Source organism: Lottia gigantea, assembly GCF_000327385.1.
Source record: "Lottia gigantea unplaced genomic scaffold LOTGIsca_64, whole genome shotgun sequence".
Classification (NCBI taxonomy): Eukaryota; Metazoa; Mollusca; class Gastropoda; family Lottiidae; genus Lottia; species Lottia gigantea.
In genome coordinates this window covers 299,242-319,939 of record NW_008710179.1, presented here as the reverse complement: position 1 = coordinate 319,939, position 20,698 = coordinate 299,242, and the positions used below count along the sequence as shown (strand labels likewise).

The 20,698-nt window shown below is 29.0% G+C and overlaps 1 protein-coding gene across 1 annotated transcript; it reads left to right on the top strand.

The window, feature by feature from the left end:
- Window positions 1-6,206: 6,206 nt before the first annotated feature.
- Window positions 6,207-14,516, top strand: LOTGIDRAFT_220664 (hypothetical protein; the record flags this gene model as incomplete). Its single annotated transcript, XM_009064637.1, has 12 exons — window positions 6,207-6,314; window positions 6,581-6,754; window positions 7,166-7,271; window positions 7,477-7,628; window positions 7,854-7,930; window positions 9,767-9,840; window positions 10,107-10,171; window positions 10,599-10,676; window positions 11,563-11,667; window positions 12,085-12,588; window positions 13,858-13,984; window positions 14,372-14,516. The coding sequence occupies 10 exons, from the start codon at window positions 6,207-6,209 to the stop codon at window positions 12,235-12,237; spliced, it is 1,092 nt and encodes a 363-aa protein (XP_009062885.1). The 3' UTR covers window positions 12,238-12,588; window positions 13,858-13,984; window positions 14,372-14,516.
- Window positions 14,517-20,698: the final 6,182 nt, after the last annotated feature.

Below are 20,698 nucleotides of genomic sequence, written 5' to 3'. Positions count from 1 at the left end.
TGTTTAAAAGGTTATTGAAAACAAGTCTTCTCAGTTCATGGCGTCCTGTTGAATTAGCGTCTTGCGCACGTATAGTTCCAAATTCACCCTTTTAAAAAGACTTTGACAATTGATATATTTTTGTCCAAAGGGAGACAATTTTTTATACGCCCACATGGAATGGAGGGTGTATATTGCTGTCACCCATGTCTGTCCATCTGGTGATTGTTACTGTACTGCTAAAGATTTTTATTCAAAATCAAAGCTGCCAGTGGGCGTATATTACCTTGCCTGGCAAGCTATCTTTCTAACAATTCTTGTTTATGTAAGCTGCTCTATGTTACCAACAATAAAACCCATGTTATGATATACATGTATCTGTTGTAGAGTTGTAAAGATGAAGTGCTAGCTTGTTGTCTCTATATGACAGTCATTATCTTAAGGTAAGTCAAAATAGAATTACAAAGATGCTAAATGTAAATAAATGAAAAGATAAGGGAATAACATATTTTCAACATCTCAACTCCAATCGACATTTTAGGGCTGGGCGATATGGGTTCAAGTTGATATCAGGATATTAAGCAATAATATATCATGATATGAAAAAATATCTGTTTCAAATATTAAGATACTTGTTTGAATTGTCTAGATAATCTTATCTGGACAAAAATTTGACGCTTTATCATAATAACTACCATATATAACGATATGGCGATATTTCGTTATTTTTGTAATTAGATGATGTATCTTACGATATAAATTCCTATACCTGTATTTATTATGATACCGGTATATCACCCAGCCCTAATAACTTTGCTATGCGTGATCATGAGCATTTTACAAAATATTGTTTGTGACTTCTACAAAGACCTTATAGCTTCAATAAAAACTTCATCTTTCCTTGAAGTGGAAAAATGAATATTGTTTGATTATTCTAGAAACAGTAAAGAAGATAATACGAATGATAATTTAACAGATGATGAGGATGATGATAATGTAATAAAGAAATCTAAATGTAAAAATATTACAATAACAGACTTGTTACTGGCTACAAATGTAAAGTAAGTATCAGATAATTCAAAGGGGGGTTTGGGGATTCATTGTCATGCAATTTAACAACAATGTATAAATGAAGTTCAGGCTATTAACACTGAACTTTGCTGATATGTAACTTAAAATGACAAAATGTTAATATCCATGATACCCTTTCATAGAATTATAGGAGAACAAGACATTACCTCTAAAGACAAATTTCAACTTGTGAAACCATCATTTAACTTAAAATCATTTGTTACTAGAACGTTTGTGTATGGAACTCTCTCAACATGTCCATTAAATCCAAACTTAGAAGATTTTAAATCCAAATGGAAAATGTATTTTTTAGGATTAGATTTATTGTGTAAGACATTTGCTTTGACATTTCTCTGTTTAGAGTGGATTTTAGCGCTTTATTAAAACAACTATTAATATTTTATTGCTATTACCTTATAATTCTGAGATATTGATAGCCTAAATTGTCTAGATAATTAGAGAGAAATATAAAGTATCAGAATATTTACTATTATTATTACAATCATTTTAAAACTGTGAATATTATAATAGAGAACTATGAACTATCAGAAACTGTATCTTATCATTAGCTATTTCTATTATTTCAGTGTCAAAAATTTATTTAAAACTATGAATATTATCAAAGAAAACTATGAACTATCAGAACCTGTAGCTAATCATTAGCTATTTCTATTAGTTCAGTGTTAAAAATTTATTTAAAACTATGAATATTATCAAAGAAAACTATGAGCTATCAGAACCTGTATCTAATCATTAGTTATTATTGTTATTACAGTGTTAGAAGTTTATTTAAAACTATGAATATTATCAAAGAAAACTATGAACTATCAGAACCTGTAGCTAATCATTAGTTATTATTGTTATTACAGTGTTAGAAGTTTATTTAAAACTATGATTGTTATAAAATAACTATCAGAACCTGTAGCTAATCATTAGTTATTATTGTTATTACAGTGTTAGAAGTTTATTTAAAACTATGAATATTATCAAAGAAAACTATGAGCTATCAGAACCTGTAGCTAATCATTAGTTATTATTGTTATTACAGTGTTAGAAGTTTATTTAAAACTATGAATATTATCAAAGAAAACTATGAGCTATCAGAACCTGTAGCTAATCATTAGTTATTATTGTTATTACAGTGTTAGAAGTTTATTTAAAACTATGATTGTTATAAAATAACTATCAGAAACTGTATCTTATCATTAGTTATTATTGTTATTACAGTGCTAGAAGTTTATTTAAAACTATGAATATTATAAAACAGAACTATGAACTATCAGAACCTGTAGCTAATCATTAGTTATTATTGTTATTACAGTGTTAGAAGTTTATTTAAAACTATGAATATTATAAAAGAGAACTATGAACTATCAGAACCTGTATCTGATCATTTACTACAATTAGAAAAGAAGTATTGTATTATGTCAGCATTATTCTATACTTTTGAAAGGTGAGGAGATTAGTTTTGTGTATTCTGTGTAGCAGCTAGTAATAAACCTTAATTTACTGGTTGTGTCTTCAAAATTTGAATATTGGTGAAAAATTTGATTTCTGTATATCCAGTATTTTATTTTCTGTTCTGTTTTGATATTATAGAATATGTGAGAAGGTATTTAGAATAGAAAATGGTGTAGAACAAGAACCTATACTGTAAGTTTTTATAATGTATCACTGTGTGGTAAAGAAAATGCCTATTTTATAGATGCAAATTGTATGTGAACAAACAGTGGATGTTTAGGTTGAATATTAATAATGCAGGTAGCTGAAATCAAGTTCTTATGGCTGATAAAGCAAACTCAAAAATAGCCTTAAAAATGTTTTTTAACGCTACATTTTGTGCTTCTATATATCAAGCAAATTGCTTTCTTTGGAATGATAGTTTGTTTATATTTTTTTGAATATTTTCAGAGAAAATCATATGCCACCAATACCTGATACTGAAGGTGTAGTTTATAGAAAGAAATTAATATGGACATTATTTCTTCATGCTAAACGTAAGTTATAACTTGCTATATAGATGGCTCGTACATTTTAAACATTCTAGATAAAAACCGTTTTGACATATATTTCATCATCATTATTTAGATATAATTGTTATTAATATTGTTATTATAACTATGTACAATTGTTATTAATATTGTTATTATAACTATGTACAATTGTTATTAATATTGTTATTATAACTATGTATAATTGTTATTAATATTGTTATTATACCTATGCATAATTGTTATTAATATTGTTATTATAACTGTGTACAATTGTTATTAATATTGTTATTATAACTATGAACAATTGTTATTAATAATGTAATTATAACTATGTACAATTGTTATTAACATTGATATTATAACTATGTACAATTGTTGTTAATATTGTTATTATAACTATGAACAATTGTTATTAATATTGAAATTATAACTATGTACAATTGTTATTAATATTGTAATTATAACTATGTACAATTGTTATTGATATTGCTATTATAACTATAATTATTATTGATATTGTTATTGTTATTATAACTATGTATGATTGTTATTATAACTATGTACTATTGATATTGATATTATAACTATGTACAATTGTTATTAATATTGTTATTATAACTATGTACAATTGTTATTAATATTGTTATTATAACTATGTACAATTGTTATTGATATTATAACTATGTACAATTGTTATTAATATTGTTATTATAACTATGTACAATTGTTATTAATATTGTAATTATAACTATGTACAATTGTTATTGTTATTATAACTATAATTATTATTGATATTGTTATTATAACTATGTATGATTGTTATTATAACTATGTTCAATTGTTATTAATATTGTTATTATAACTATGTACAATTTTTATTAATATTGTTATTATAACTATGTATAATTTTTATTGATATTGTTATTGTAACTATGTATGATTGTTAATATAACTATGTATGATTGTTATTATAACTATGTATTATTGTTATTGAGATTGTTATAATAACTGTGTATAATTGATATTGTTATTATAACTATTTATAATTGTTATTATTACAGGAAGTTTAATGAGTGATGATCAAGAATTAGTCAAGTCTGTTCATCTGTTATTATGTTGTGTAGAATATGTTTTACGACTTTCACCATCCTTTTTATTAAATTCACCTTATGGTAGGTTTATACCATATAATATTTTCTGTCGATGTCTCTTTGTTAATCAGCTAGTTTGTTTACTCTGCTTATATTCTTTTAACTAAAACTGACCCTCCTAATGAGGATTTGCAAGAGAGGAGCTTTTGTTAATAAAAATTAAACTGAAGAATATTCTTTTCTATATTTGTTTCTTGTTGGTTGAGTAACACAGTCATCAAATTTGCTTCATTTGTATATATTTCAGATACTATAAGAATAGGTTGTTCACCAGAACATCAAACTAATGGTTTATTAGGAAAATTAGCTGAACATTTTGATTCCTGTATAGATGAGGTAATTTGACACTTTTATTTGTTATGATATATACGAACTGCGTCTAAAACCTTGACATTTATAGGCTCTTTTCTTTGTATTACAGAATGCAGCAATTTGATTTGATTGCAGTGAAAACAACTAATCAGAGCTCTTGTCATAAAGACTGTAAACATTATTGCTTATGGTTTACAGACATTCTGTTGAGACCTCTGATTGGCTGGTTTAGGTAGTGTAAATCCAATCATATTGGTGCATTTACAAACTATCTGGATACAAGAAACACACATAATGAATTCAAAGTATGTGGCGCTGTTTGTAATATTTTGATAATGCGAAGATGGCTGGTTAATAGAAATCTGGTTTTCTGAAATTCCTAACCCCATCCACAATCAATATACCTTACTCAATCATGAAGACTCAAATTCAAGATAATGTCATTTAAGCTTCAATAATAATAATTTCAGGTTCAGCTCCTACAGAGAACTCAAACAGAAAACTATTTTACACAACTTCCTAATGTTGATGATGTAAGTAGCTTTAAAACTGTAGCTCCCCATAATTATCTATATAGTTAGTGCCATCTTGGAATTGTTCAAGCCATTCTTGAAACTTTTACCCATTATATTGTCAAATCATTGTTGGTTTCCTTTTTGTTGTAAAGAATCTTTTCATTAATGGAAAGGACCATAATGGATTGGTTGACGCACAAAATACTATGAGGCAAGTTCATGGAGAGTTATCTTTCCCTTGTGGTGTTGCTGTTCAATCGGTAGTAAAGAAGTATTTCTTAACATTACAAGCATTCAGCATTCATTTAATGTCATCACACAAAAATGTTACTGATTTCTCATCAATGAGATCCACTGCTAAGTACTGTTTAGCTGATTGGTAAGTGCTGACATTTATGGAACACCTGATGCCACCTTGAAGGTATGTGACGTTCTATTGACAGAACTATTTCAATTTTACAGCTGGAAAAATTAACAGAGAAATATTTAGACGAATACAGACATGATGGTGATTTAAATGATTTATTATTTCTGTCAGATCTTAAATCTCTGCCTAAACCACACACTACTAAGTAAGTTAAGATATTTGTATCTATAACAGTTTTTAGTTGGTATCTGAAAATTTCTTTTCATTTTCATCTTTCTATTTTATATTGCTCTTACATCTACAAAAAGAAAAAAAAGAATGCAGTATAAAATGCATATTTTGGCCAACAATTCTTCAGGATCTTATCCACCAGCTGTTTCTGGATTATCATTACAGCTGTATCAAAAGGATTGATGAATCTTTCTAAACATAAGTTGGCAAATGTTTGCTTAAAACTCCCAAGTTCCCATACTAATTCTATTTTTTAAGGATTGTATATTATGCAGCCTCACATTTCAGATCAGTTATATTTCGAAATTATTATAATTTTGATGGGTTTTTTTCTTTTTAATAGAGAAAATGGTGAAATTAAAAACATACCAATGACCCCTGTTAGGTAGGTACAAATATATATTTAAACACTAAGTAAGAAGCTATTTGAAACTGTTTATGTTAAAAGACACATTATGGATAGTTGGATATAGAAAAAGATAAACTAATGCTGTTATTCATGCCCATTTCAATGAGAATGAAACTCCCATTACGTTTTCAGAAAGACTTGTCAGATTTCATTTAGATATTGTGATGTATTGTATTGATGTCTATTGTATGTTTTAGGGCAGCATTAAGTACAGTACAACAGATAAAAAATTTATTAATGACCAGTACAGATGAACCTAGTGAAAAATTACAACAGTATTTTAATGTAAGTGTACAAGCCTCACTATTTCTTGAAACAAAGAGATTTCAGGGAAGGAAGGGTTTGATTCTCTCAAATGTACAGGCCTATAATGGAACAATTTCTTTTTGAGAAATTGGAATGTGTGGTCTGGATCACCTGGCTAGTTTTCTGAAAAAAAAATATTGATTTTGTAACAAACCATGAAATAATAACTTGCCAGTTTGGCTGATTGAAAAAGTTTCTGAGAGGAAAAATCTCATCTTTAGTTGAATATCATGTTTATCTTACAGAACTGTAGCCAGAATCCCACAGAAGATATCAAGAATAGATTACAAGAACAGAAAGAGGTGTTTATAGATCAGTTTTGTAGTGCTAGTAATTTAAACCAGGGTGAAATAGCTAGCCAAAGATACCAGTTAGCTGTTAGATTATACTATAGAGTTATAGAATCCATGTTGGACAGTGTAAGTACTTAATTTTAGATGATATTCCTGCCAGGTGCCATTGTGCAGACAGAAGATTAAAACTTTTCAATCCAGTTTTTCCCATGTCATTGATGCAGATGTATATCTGTGATGGAAAGCTGGGGCTCTATGTGAGTTTGTGTATCACTTGATGCACAACTTAAACGGTTTTAGTGGGTTGTCCTACCATTTCTCATGAATGTGTTCTATTTTTAGCATTCCACAGCTAAGCTGATTTTCCCTTTACCCATTTGGATATCTGTATAACTTTGTGAAATTGTGAACAAAAACATAAATTTTATAGGAGTGGAACAAGATGTCAGATTGGTTAACTGAAAAGTGATAACTGAAATAAAACTCTTTCAGGTGGTAAAGCAACTAGTTTAACAACCTTATCTCTTACCTTTACAGGAACATGAAAGATTATCAGAAACTGATTTTAGTAGATTACTAAACATTGGTAGTTTTCACCAATCTTTATTAGCTTGTTCTATAGAAGTTGTTTTAGTGACCTATGGTGTTAGTTGTAAGTATCTTTCACTTATTATTGAAAATGTAAATAAATTTGGTTAACAAAATAAATTTATCCTATTTCCATGACAATTGGGGATTTTAGAACCATAAAATTAACAGTATTAGCTATTGTCAAAAGCCCACCGTAGGATCTGTATTAAAAAAATATATGTTATTTGTTATCTCACATTTCTGTTAAATGATTTTAGGGAATCCATCAACTGGTGCCATGGGTTGTGAAGACTCAGTATTTTCGTTCCCATGGATTCTCAATGTATTTCAACTACAGGCATATGACTTCTTTAAAGTGTTAAAAAGTTTTATAAAAGCTGAACCCAAACTAACAGGGGATCTTATTCGGGTATGTAAATAAAAAATAAATTTTGATGGTCTTAATAAAAGTTGTTTGCAATCTTTTATATGGAATTATATGAACCTATTTCTAAAACGTTGGAAATGTCAATCGAATGTACATGTTCTGGGCAGGAAGAATAACTCATCCCCAGAGAACTGTGGTACATATGATTGTTATGAAACTAAGATTAGGGATTTTAAACTCCATTTCATATATGATCATTTATTACAGCACTTACAGAACGTAGAGAATAGTATTTTAGAAAGTGAAGCATGGAAAAAGGTAACAGAATTTGTTTTACTCATTTAGTTGAGATATCTATTAACGGGCTTGGATATGCTCTTCCACTGTGTATTTCAACTCAACATCCCTTTTGGATAGTTCTAATAAACATTTTATATGTAGATTATGACATTTTCTCTTTATTGGCATCTGTAAAGAGTATGATACTTTATGTTCATTGGCATCTGTATTGTATGTTATATAAGAGTATGATACTTTATAATTATAGGGATCTGTATTGTATGATATTATATAAAGAGTATGATACTTTATAATTATAGGGATCTGTGTTGTATGATATTATATAACGAGTATGATACTTTATAATTATAGGGATCTGTGTTGTATGATATTATATAAAGAGTATGATACTTTATAATTATAGGGATCTGTGTTGCATGATATTATATAAAGAGTATGATACTTTATAATTATAGGGATCTGTGTTGTATGATATATATATATATATAGATTATGATACTTTATGTTTGTAGGGATCTGTGTTGAATGATATTATATAAAGAGTATGATACTTTATAATTATAGGGATCTGTGTTGCATGATATTATATAAAGAGTATGATACTTTATAATTATAGGGATCTGTGTTGCATGATATTATATAAAGAGTATGATACTTTATAATTATAGGGATCTGTGTTGCATGATATTATATAAAGAGTATGATACTTTATAATTATAGGGATCTGTGTTGCATGATATTATATAAAGAGTATGATACTTTATAATTATAGGGATCTGTGTTGTATGATATTATATAAAGAGTATGATACTTTATAATTATAGGGATCTGTATTGTATGATATTATATAAAGAGTATGATACTTTATAATTATAGGGATCTGTGTTGTATGATATTATATAAAGAGTATGATACTTTATAATTATAGGGATCTGTGTTGTATGATATTATATAACGAGTATGATACTTTATAATTATAGGGATCTGTGTTGTATGATATTATATAAAGAGTATGATACTTTATAATTATAGGGATCTGTGTTGAATGATATTATATAAAGAGTATGATACTTTATAATTATAGGGATCTGTGTTGTATGATATTATATAAAGAGTATGATACTTTATAATTATAGGGATCTGTGTTGAATGATATTATATAAAGAGTATGATACTTTATAATTATAGGGATCTGTGTTGTATGATATTATATAAAGAGTATGATACTTTATGTTTGTAGGGATCTGTGTTGAATGATATTATATAAAGAGTATGATACTTTATAATTATAGGGATCTGTATGGTATGATATATACATATAGATTATGATACTTTATGTTTGTAGGGATCTGTATTGTATGATATTATATAAAGAGTATGATACTTTCTGTTTATAGGGATCTGTGTTGTATGATATTATATATAGATTATATTTTACGTTTTTAGGGATCTGTGTTGTATGATATTATATATAGATCAGATCTAGCACCAGTAGAAGTGACATCACCATCAAAACAACCAGTAGTATCTCCAACATCAGCTGACTTGTAAGTCTTTTGTAATACTCTACATGAAAACTCAAAGAGAAATTCTGTTAGAGCAATGGCATTAGCCTACTCTTTCTGTTCTAACAATCAATGGATATCTTAAGTGCAAAGCCTGTAAAACACAAGGGCTCAGTTTTTGGTCCCATCCAAAAGAGCCTAAAGCCCTCTTTTTCAGCAAGCAAGCATCTAATGTCGAGAATTGTATTTTTCTGAAACAACATTTCAACTTATACAAAATACAGCATTTCTTGTTAAATTTTACAGATTTTTATCACCGATGAAGACCAGGTCTGGTATAATACCACCATCCCAAGTTAGAGTTACCTCCCCTAGTAATGTATTTGCTGTGCAATGTGATAAACCACCGCCACATCGATCTCAATCATTAAATATCTTCTTTGATAAAGGTCAGTAATGTTTTTTTTTTACTTTGTCTCTATTAATAATGATTAATTACATTTCTCTTAATGCCTCTAATTCTTCATAAAAGATCAGTCCGGCCACCTTAGGCTTGCTTTAGTATTATGACGGGGATATTCTTGTTGAAAGTAGAATTTTGTAGTGTAATAGCAGACAAGATTAAAGCTATCATGACAATTTGATTTATGGAGATATAAAATCAAAGATGTTTATGGTTAAACCAAATATTATGTAAGCATGTGTATTATTTCAGTATGTAGGTTAGGTTATAGTAGACTACAGAAATTATGTGATATGTTGATAGTACCAAAAGAATTGGTAAGTATTCATTAATTAGATCAACATGTATAATAAAAATGGAGTTATAGGCATAACCTTTTTGCTCTTGCTAATGAACAGATTGGCTAATGGAGATAGGCAAAGTAATGATTGTATTTTTTGTTCCTGTAATTCAGAATGTCTTAGAGTTTTATGTTCTATGTTTCTTCTCCTATGAAGACATGCAGCGTCCTGCTGTTTGCAATGAGGAGAATTTTGTGAGAACAGCAGTAGCCACTCCATTCTTACTTTTTGATCTTCAGAATTCATAGAATCTTTACTATGCACACATGACATCAGTTTTTGTATCATATAAGAACCTAGTCAGGTTTGGCAAAGTTAACCTTCTATCAAAAGTATTGGAATTTATGGCTTTATTTGCATACAGATAGTCCTATTGTAATGGTTGATATCATTTTATTTGTAGACTCACCGGGTTTGGACATGTTTTGAACATTGTATTACACAGAGACCAAGTTTAATGGAGAACAGACATATAGATCAGGTAAATTTTAAGTCACATTATGTTTGGCTCCATTTCAGATCTTTATGTGCTTAGATTAAACTTTTTATTATGATGTGTTCTATTTATGCTATTTATCAGATTTTATGTGTTCTATTTATGGTGCATTTCAGATAATGATGTGTTCTATTTATGCTATATTTCAGATCATGATGTGTTTTATTTATGGTGTATTTCAGATAATGATGTGTTTTATTTATGGTGTATTTCAGATATGATGTGCTCTATTTATGCTATATTTCAGATTGTGGTGTGTTATATGTTATGATGTGCTCTATTTATGCTGTATTTCAGATTATGATGTGTTGTATAATGATGTATGTCAGATTATGACGTGTTCTATTTATGCTATTTATCAGATTTTATGTGTTCTATTTATGGTGCATTTCAGATAATGATGTGTTCTATTTATGCTATATTTCAGATCATGATGTGTTTTATTTATGGTGTATTTCAGATAATGATGTGTTTTATTTATGGTGTATTTCAGATTGTGGTGTGCTCTATTTATGCTATATTTCAGATTGTGGTGTGTTATATGTTATGATGTGTTCTATTTATGGTGTATTTCATATAATGATGTGTTTTTTTTATAGTGTATTTCAGATTATGACGTGTTCCATTTATGCTATATTTCAGATTGTGGTGTGTTACATGTTATGATGTGTTCTATTTATGCTGTTTTTCAGATTATGATGTGTTCTATTATGATGTATTTCAGATTATGATGTGTTGTATAATGATGTATTTCAGATTATGATGTGTTGTATAATGATGTATTTCAGATTATGGCGTGTTCTATTTATGCTATATTTCAGATTATGATGTGTTATATATTATAATGTGTTCTATTTATGTTATATTTCAGATTATGATGTGTTCTATTTATGCAATATGTAAAGTTGTAGAGAAGGAAATTCGGTTTAAGACCATTGTAGAGAGATATAAAAATCTTCCACATTCTAAACAAGAGGTAAAAAAAGAAGATAAGATAATGTTCTGTTAGAATATCAAGAAATAACACTAGTCAAAATTTTGCCATGCCAATCTGTAAAAGTTGAACAGTAACAGTACTGATGAAATGTATTTAGTTTTATTTCTATGGCAACAAATCCTAGAATGAGTAACCCATAAAAAAAATCATTGAACAGAATGTCTCTTGACAATAAAAACTGGACTAGTGATGAATCCATTTTTTGGAAAAGTTTTATATCTGAACAAACTCTAAATTCAGTAACCCATTGAAAGAAAATGAAAAAAAAAAAGAAATAGAGCTGAAGTGCTTTATTTGTTGTTTTTCATTTCAGGTATTTAAAAATGCGTATAGAAAGAAAGAGGATTCTATAATAGGTTTCTATAATAGGTTTCTATAATTAGGTTTTTATTTCAGGTATTTAAAAATGCGTATATAGAGAAAGAGGAATATGATTCTATAATAGGTTTCTATAATAAAGTTTTTATGGAAGCTATGAAACAATTTATTCTACAATTTTCTAATAGTAGAACTACAGTAAGTAAGAATTCTGGTTTTATCTCCCTTTAACCTTCAGCTATATCATATAAAGCTGAATGTTTGTTGTATAACTTCATATGATCCATAAAAATCCATGTAAATTGTAGTTATTTCTTTTGTTTATTTATGAGTGCAGTTTGTGTATTACTTAGAAAGTTGATATTTTATTAAAATTGAATAGTACATATATTGAAAAAAGACTAATTGACAAGAGCTCAGCTAGTAAATCTTCATCACTACAGTTAGTTTTTGATTTTTGAGAATGTAAGTACAAGTAATATAACACTGTATTTCTTGCATTTATTCATTATTTCAGACACCATCATTATCCCCTGTACCTCGTTCTGTTACATCACCTTTAGCTGGTTCACAAAAATACAGGTAAAAATGCCTTAATCTTAATTTTAATTTGTTAATCCAATTAACTTAAAAAATTATATACTTATTATATTTGTTGTCTTTTCAGTAAGCACAACTTTACAAGATTTGGGCCAAATAAGAATAGACAAAAGTTAATTTTACGCATAAATGTGCATGTCATGTCATATCAAGCAAGACTTAAGGCATAACATAGTTAAAATGTTGTATCATGATCCATTTTGAACATGGACTTTTTTTATTCCATTTTAAGTTTTTTTTTATTCCATTTTAAGTTTTTTTTTATTCCATTTTAAGTTTTTTTTTTATTATATTTTAAGAATGCAATAAGTACTGTCACGAGATAGAGTGGTACTGATTGTTTTATATTTTTTTTCACTGAAACCTAAAATTGATTATTAATCTACATGAGTGTTGATATATATAATCTACATGAGTGTTATTGATATATATAATCTACATGATTGTTATTGATATATATAATCTACATGAGTGTTATTATATTATATAATCTACATGAGTGTTATTGATATATATAATCTACATGAGTGTTATTGATATATATAATCTACATGAGTATTATTATATTATATAATCTACATGAGTGTTATTGATATATATAATCTACATGATTGTTATTGATATATATAATCTACATGAGTGTTATTATATTATATAATCTACATGAGTGTTATTGATATATATAATCTACATGAGTGTTATTATATAATCTACATGAGTGTTGATATATATAATCTACATGAGTGTTATTGATATATATAATCTACATGAGTGTTATTGATATATATAATCTACATGAGTGTTGATATATATAATCTACATGAGTGTTATTGATATATATAATCTACATGAGTGTTATTATATTATATAATCTACATGAGTGTTATTATATTATATAATCTACATGAGTGTTATTGATATATATAATCTACATGAGTGTTATTATATTATATAATCTACATGAGTGTTATTATATTATATAATCTACATGAGTGTTATTGATATATATAATTTACATGAGTGTTACTGATATATATAATCTACATGAGTGTTATTATATTATATAATCTACATGAGTGTTATTGATATATATATAATCTACATGAGTGTTATTGATATATATAATCTACATGAGTGTTATTATATTATATAATCTACATGAGTGTTTTTGCTATATAATCTACATGAGTGTTATTGATATATATAATCTACATGAGTGTTATTGATATATATATTTATTGTATTATCTAGTGTACCTGGAAGAAAGAATTTCTATGTTTCACCATTAAAAGAATCACCATTTAAAGCACCATCCAGTCCCAGTCAGATGACACCAAGATCTCGTCAGTTATATTGTTTTGGTGATGAAAGAGTGGGGGTAAGTAGATTGTATATTGTTAAAATTATCTTGGTGATACATGCTTCAGATATTTAATCCATCATCAGACTAGCTTTTCATAAAATAAGTTTAAAATTGGCATTTTGGCTATCTTGGTGAACAAATCTGTTTTAACTGACCCAAAACTAATACAGCATGAGAGGTGGTTTCAAAATTCAATATAAATTGACTTAGTTGAAAGTGGTTAAGACAGTATTATCAAAATACCAAAAGCACAAGATGAGGATAAATGGACTTGGTTTTGAGCAAAGTAAGCATGGGAAGATGCTTTGACAATATGAATAACATACCGCAGGTTTTTCATTATTCCGATCATCTTTTTGTATTATATGATGTTCAATCCGTGTATATTTCTATATATTGTAGTCAGCAGAAAATCTACGAAGTATAAATGAAAGAGTGTCAGGTTATCATAATCAACGTCAAGCTAATACACCTCGGGGTTTACGAAGGTTAAAATTTGATCAACCAGATGAAGAGTAAGCTTTATAATTGAATTTTTCTTATTTTGTTTTGTTTCGTTTTTTGTTTCTTTGGGTTACTTCACATATATTATGATCTGACAACAATATCAAAAACAATATGTTTCTAGTAAAGAAAATTTCAACTAATCAAATACTTTGTTAAAAGTTTTTTTGTCCTATTTAGGAACTCTAAAATATTCAATATACAACATTTTACATTGGTTTTGAATTAGGTCATACGAATAAGCTAAAAGTTCAACTAGAAATTAGTTTTCTTGTAATGCTTATAGTTATATAATAACTTCTTCAGCACACCTCCAGCCAAAGTTCCACGAATAACAATAACCTCTGAACCAGACACTGTGATAGTTTCTACTGCGTAAGTCCATTTTGTTTAAATAAAGGAGTATTTGCCAGCTTCATGGAATCAGGAATTGTCTCTCCGTGCTTAATGATATATTGTATTTAATTATTATTATAATCATTTAGGTAGAGTTTGTAAAGACCTTACCTCATTGACGGCACAAGTGAAGGTACAGAAAAATAGTCTGTTACCTGAATTTTACCCCACTCCAATTTAAACAAATTTCAAAGCATGAATTTTATATTTTTTTGCCCCAAAATATGTGCCTGAATCAACAATATTTTTCAAAATCTTTCTTGGCGAGCCTTCAGACAATCAGATTTCCATAGGAGAGTTACTTCTATTGGCTATTACAGCACTTCCACTTTTTAAATCTCAACATTGACAATTGCCACATTAAGTCAGGTGTCATTGGGTTTTGTGAAAAATATAGTTTATATATGTTTTGTTCTATTACAGTGAGGGTTTGACTAAGTCTTCAATACACAATGGTATAACTAGTAATGTTCAAGAAAGTTAGTTTCTTATTGACACTATATAAATTAACTCTAATAGACTATTTTGTAAAGCTGATTATTATTTATATCATTTTTTGGTTGCCAAAAATATATATATATATATTCACATATATTTAAAAGAATATTATAATCAACCTTTTTGGTTTACTAGCTAAAAGGATTTTTCCGTTCAATTTTATATCAAACAGTTGTAATAAGGACACAAAAAAAAAAATGATCTGTTTGATGAATTATGCCTTAGTCTCATTTTTCAGGATGTTTTTCAGGTTGTCCTGTATGATACAGGTTTCAGTGATGTCACTAATTCTCCATATCTTGTCATGTTTTGTTAGTCATTAGATTTTTATTTCACTTTTTGAAAAAACACCCGGACATAGATACGTACAGATATGCCTGACACTTCCTCATTTCCTGTTTTACTGTGTTTATTTTAAAACCTTTCTTTTTATCTGTACAGCAATAATCATTAATTAAGCTTCATTGTAATTAAATTTTTTCTTATAATGCGTATTTTAAATAGAATTTTTTATGTTTGTATAAATTTCTCATTGTTAATATATGTGGTCTTTAGTTGTGTGCAATAAATTGTAAGTGCTAACTTCAGTTTCAGCTATTTTATTGTTTAGAAAGGGAATTAATTCTCAATATTTAACTTTAAAGACTTCAAAGACAATAAACTGAATTATTAGTTTAATTAAATTGTAAAATACTTAGTTTTAATTATCAACATCTTTATTGGATATTGGTGTCTGAATATTTGCTTTACCAACTGATTGGCTTCTATTTCAGCAGTCCAATATCACTTTTCAGAAATAAATTCTGATAAAAATGAAAAATAGATTTTAGACTGTTGTTACTTCCATTTCATATACTCGCATGTATATATTACCAGTATTTTTTCGATCACCTTTGGCAGGGCTAACTTTTGTGGTGTATTTTTGTAGGATTACAATAAAGCTGAAATTAAGCTCTAGGAGCTGTAGAAGCCAATATTAAGACAACTGTATGAAAAATTACTATGTATTTTATAAGCTTAAATGTCTGAATATTGAAATGAAATCCCTAAGAATTATATTTGTATTTTGTTTTGTGAAAGTATTGTATTGTTAAATGTTATTTGTAAATTGTACAGAACAAATTTAATACAAAAATATATATCATAATTTCTAAGTTTTTACTGGCTCTAAACAAATGTTGTCCTACATGAAGTTCTACTTGTCCAACTTCAGTAGGGAAATAAGTCAGTTGTCTGAAGATCACATAGCATGAAACTCTGAGTAACAACATGATCTTTTAGGTTCTGTTTAATATTTCTATTCGTACATTTTATTTTGTCCCCCTTTCTGTCTGTTAGTTTTTGTAAACACTATAAATATCAGATTTTGCTTAATATTGATGTACATAAATATTTGAATTCGTTATATTTTATTGGGACAGTGATGAGTGGTTGCCCCTGATTTAGAAATAAATGCAATGATATTGAATATTGCACTTAATCTTTTCTATGTTAGTATGTGAGATTTTATAGGTTATCTACTCACAACTCAGACTGTATTGAATTATTTCAGATACTCAATGTCATTATCTGAGATATTTGCTCAGTATCTCGAGTTGTCTAGATTTTCAACTCTGGCTATAACATATAGCTTTGCATAGATCCATTATCTATTAATTATCTATATGGCTGATATTGTCGCTGGTGTTGGGATTATTAGCATCACTTGAGGTTATATAGTTCATTATCTCAGACACTCAATAAATTATCAAAAAACTATGTTGATGTAGCTTTAGGTTATTATCTCGGACACTCAATAGATAATCAACAAAGTAGGCCGCTATGGCTTTAGGTTATTATCCGAGGTTATATAGTTCATTAGCTCTGACACCCAATAGTTAATCAACAAACTAAGTTGCTCTAGCTCTAGGTTATTATCTGAGTCTATCTAGTTCATTATTTCGGACACTCAATTGATTATCAGCAAAGTGTTTTGCTGTAGCTCTAGGTTATTATCTGAGGTGATATAGTTCATTAGCTCGGACACTCAATAGATTATCAACAAAGTGTGTCGCTGTAGCGCTAGGTTATTATCTAAGGTTATATACTTCATTAGCTCTGACACCCAATAGTTTATCAACAAACTAAGTTGCTGTAGCTTTAGGTTATTATCTGAGTCTATCTAGTTCATTATTTCGGACACTCAATTGATTATCAGCAAAGTGTGTCGCTGTAGCTCTAGGTTATTATCTGAGTCTATCTTGTTCATTATTTCGGACACTCAATAGATTATCAGCAAAGTGTGTTGCTGTAGCTTTGGGTTTTTATCTGAGGTTATATAGTTCATTAGCTCGGACACTCAATAGATTATCAACAAAGTGTGTCGCTGTAGCTCTGGGTTATTATCTGAGGTTATATAGTTCATTAGCTCAACATGTCCTTATAGCTTTATGTTCTTATCTGAGGTTATATAGTTCATTCGCTCGGACACTCAATAGATTATCAACATGTCCGTATAGCTTTAGGTTATTATCTGAGGTTATATAGTTCATTAGCTCGGACACTCAATAGATTATCAACATGTCCCTATAGCTTTAGGTTATTATCTGAGGTTATATAGTTCATTATCTCTGACACCCAATAGCTTCTTAACGAACTATGTCGCTGTAGCTTTAGGTTATAATCTGAGGTTACATAGTTCATTATTTCAGAAGCCCAGTTGACAATTAGTAAGAATTTCCTAAATCGCAAATGAAAAAGGAATAGAATGGGAAGGGGCAAAAATAAGATTATTGTAATTGGGCTACTGTACAAAATATTACAATTAAGAATTCTTCAAATAGTTGACTTTGTAATGAACTAAAATACCTTTGAATCATTTTTTTTTAAATTTTAATACTCTAAACAATCAGCTCTCAAATTATCATTGTTTATTAACAAAGCAAATGTTTCTTGTTACATTAAATGTTAAAAAAAAGTTCTAGTAAAGAATTCCATATCATAAACATTTAAGATGTAGCTATATCTATGAAATAACACCAACTATCAAAACAATTATATGGCAAGATGAAGATCTATATCGGGCTTTTGTTTGTGGTTCCGATAAATGTAGCCAGACTACAAAGAACTGATGAAAATACTTTCATGTGATAATGTCATGTAGTTTTTAAGCTGGAAAGGTTAACTTCTTATACAATGTATGGTCCATGAAATATTCAGATATCAATTTCAAAATTTCTTATTTTTAGTCACTGGTAATATACTGAAATATATAAAAAAGGAAAAAAAAAACATGTTATGCACTAAAAGGGAATCCAAGGGACAACAGCCTCGACAGTTTGAAATCGAAAAAGAGCAGGCTAATGCCACTGTCCTAGCAAAATTTCCCTCACTGTACCCTGCATGGCGCTGTCCGTCTTCATTAGCCCATACGGCACAGAAAAGTATGACGCAAAACCTCATTCTTTTAAGATAGGATTGATAGCTTATGTCTCCCGAATCCTGATGTGAAAAGTTCATAAGCTGCGATCAATGTTTTGCCAATTATGTTGTTTTGGATTTGTGTTTCGTTTTGCGGTTCAGATCGTTAGTACAGTGTACTTAGTATTATATATTACGCTTCACCAATCCACGCGAAAAATTCTGGTTAGGACTCGACCTATGCTGAAATTGAACCCTGAACCTCAGGTTAGCTCGCTGCTTCACCTACCTTCATAGCATTTGATTAGCACTCTGGCTTTTTTTTTATATTGTCGGCTGCTAGACTGTTTAGAGACTTCATAATTTTGATTAAAAGTATTGGAAACCTTTGACCTTAGACTGTAGCGTTTTCTTTGACATTGACGTATGTATGTCTGGTTAATGTAAGAAGGGTAAAAGATGCGATTACTATAAGATAGCATTCACTGTCTGTTTTTCTTATAATCAATACTCCACTTTTACTATCATATCAACACCTGATTTTGATCAGCGATTCATTATGAAAATCTATATGATAAGAACAGGGAAATGTGATAAATATGATTCTTAGAGTAGAATTGATGTAATTAAATAAGTGTAGCGGGGTACCTGGCGAGTCTCTATGGCCATCGGAGTACTGAACCACAGTTACCCTTCTATATTCAATGCAGTGGTGTTCCGATTTAATTTGTTCCGATCATTCAATCAAAATACACTGAAATTGGTAGCTGAAATACAGCTCCACCAGCTGATAAATCATAAGACGAATAGGCCCTCTAGATAAACGTTATACTGCAGATAAATCAAAGAACTTATTAAACAACGATATTAAAGCAGTTCCACAATTATCATATAAAAGTGAATTATTAGGGGCAACTTAGCTTAATATACAATGTCGTATCAGTGAAATCTTTCTTAAAATGAAGGGGAACATTGTGTATGTTATGGTCGCTGAACTCCCAACCCCAAACAAACCAATTATTATTTGTTTACACAGTCAAGCCCACTTTACACCAAGATTCCGTTTATTGGACATTAAAATTCAAGTTTATATGATATGATTATTATAGGTCTGAGGAATCTAGATTTCCATGCCTTATATAAAACAGTCAGGAACGTCTTCCTTTCTTCCGGCTTCTGATAGATATTTTGACAGTTATAGTCTCTACGCAGCCGACAACTTTGAAAATAGCTATCGGAGACCGGAATTGAGGAAGATATATCGGTCAAGCCTCATAACTGAAACTAGGTAGGAATTTGTTTTAATGGTGATACGTACATGTACATCCCTATGCGATGATTAAAATTTCAGATTTATACCTGACTATAGAACACGTTTATATTATACTTGAACGAGAATCAGACTCTTGGCACCAATCCTGCAAACTGATGATAGAATTCTCACGATAGCAGTTATTACATACTCACCACCCACTCAATTCCTGATACTTTTAATATCAGACTTTCCTTTATTTCATTCAGTATACCAATCATAATCAAGCTGTATCACCTGTGCGATATCTAAAACATGATCTTCCGTTTAAGGTTCTGTAAGTCAGATTTTATGAATAAGCTTATGCAAGCCTAATATACGATTCATCGTATCACCTAGAGAGTTAATCAGACAATGCCATATCATCATTTGTGATAACCTAGCTTCAGCCCCTAAACTACTTCAGAAGTTTAAAGACTTTATTCAATTACAGCTCAACTGCAATAAGCAGTGTGGCTCGCCAGTTTCTAAACTTCTTTCTTCAACCTTATGACTTTAAGGGTTTGAGTGCGAAGACTTTATCCAGGCTTTTCGAAAATTAAAACGTACACGTACAAATCTCCCTTTAATAGGCCTTTGGTAGATTTATTAGGATGGCGATCGATGTAGGATACACAATC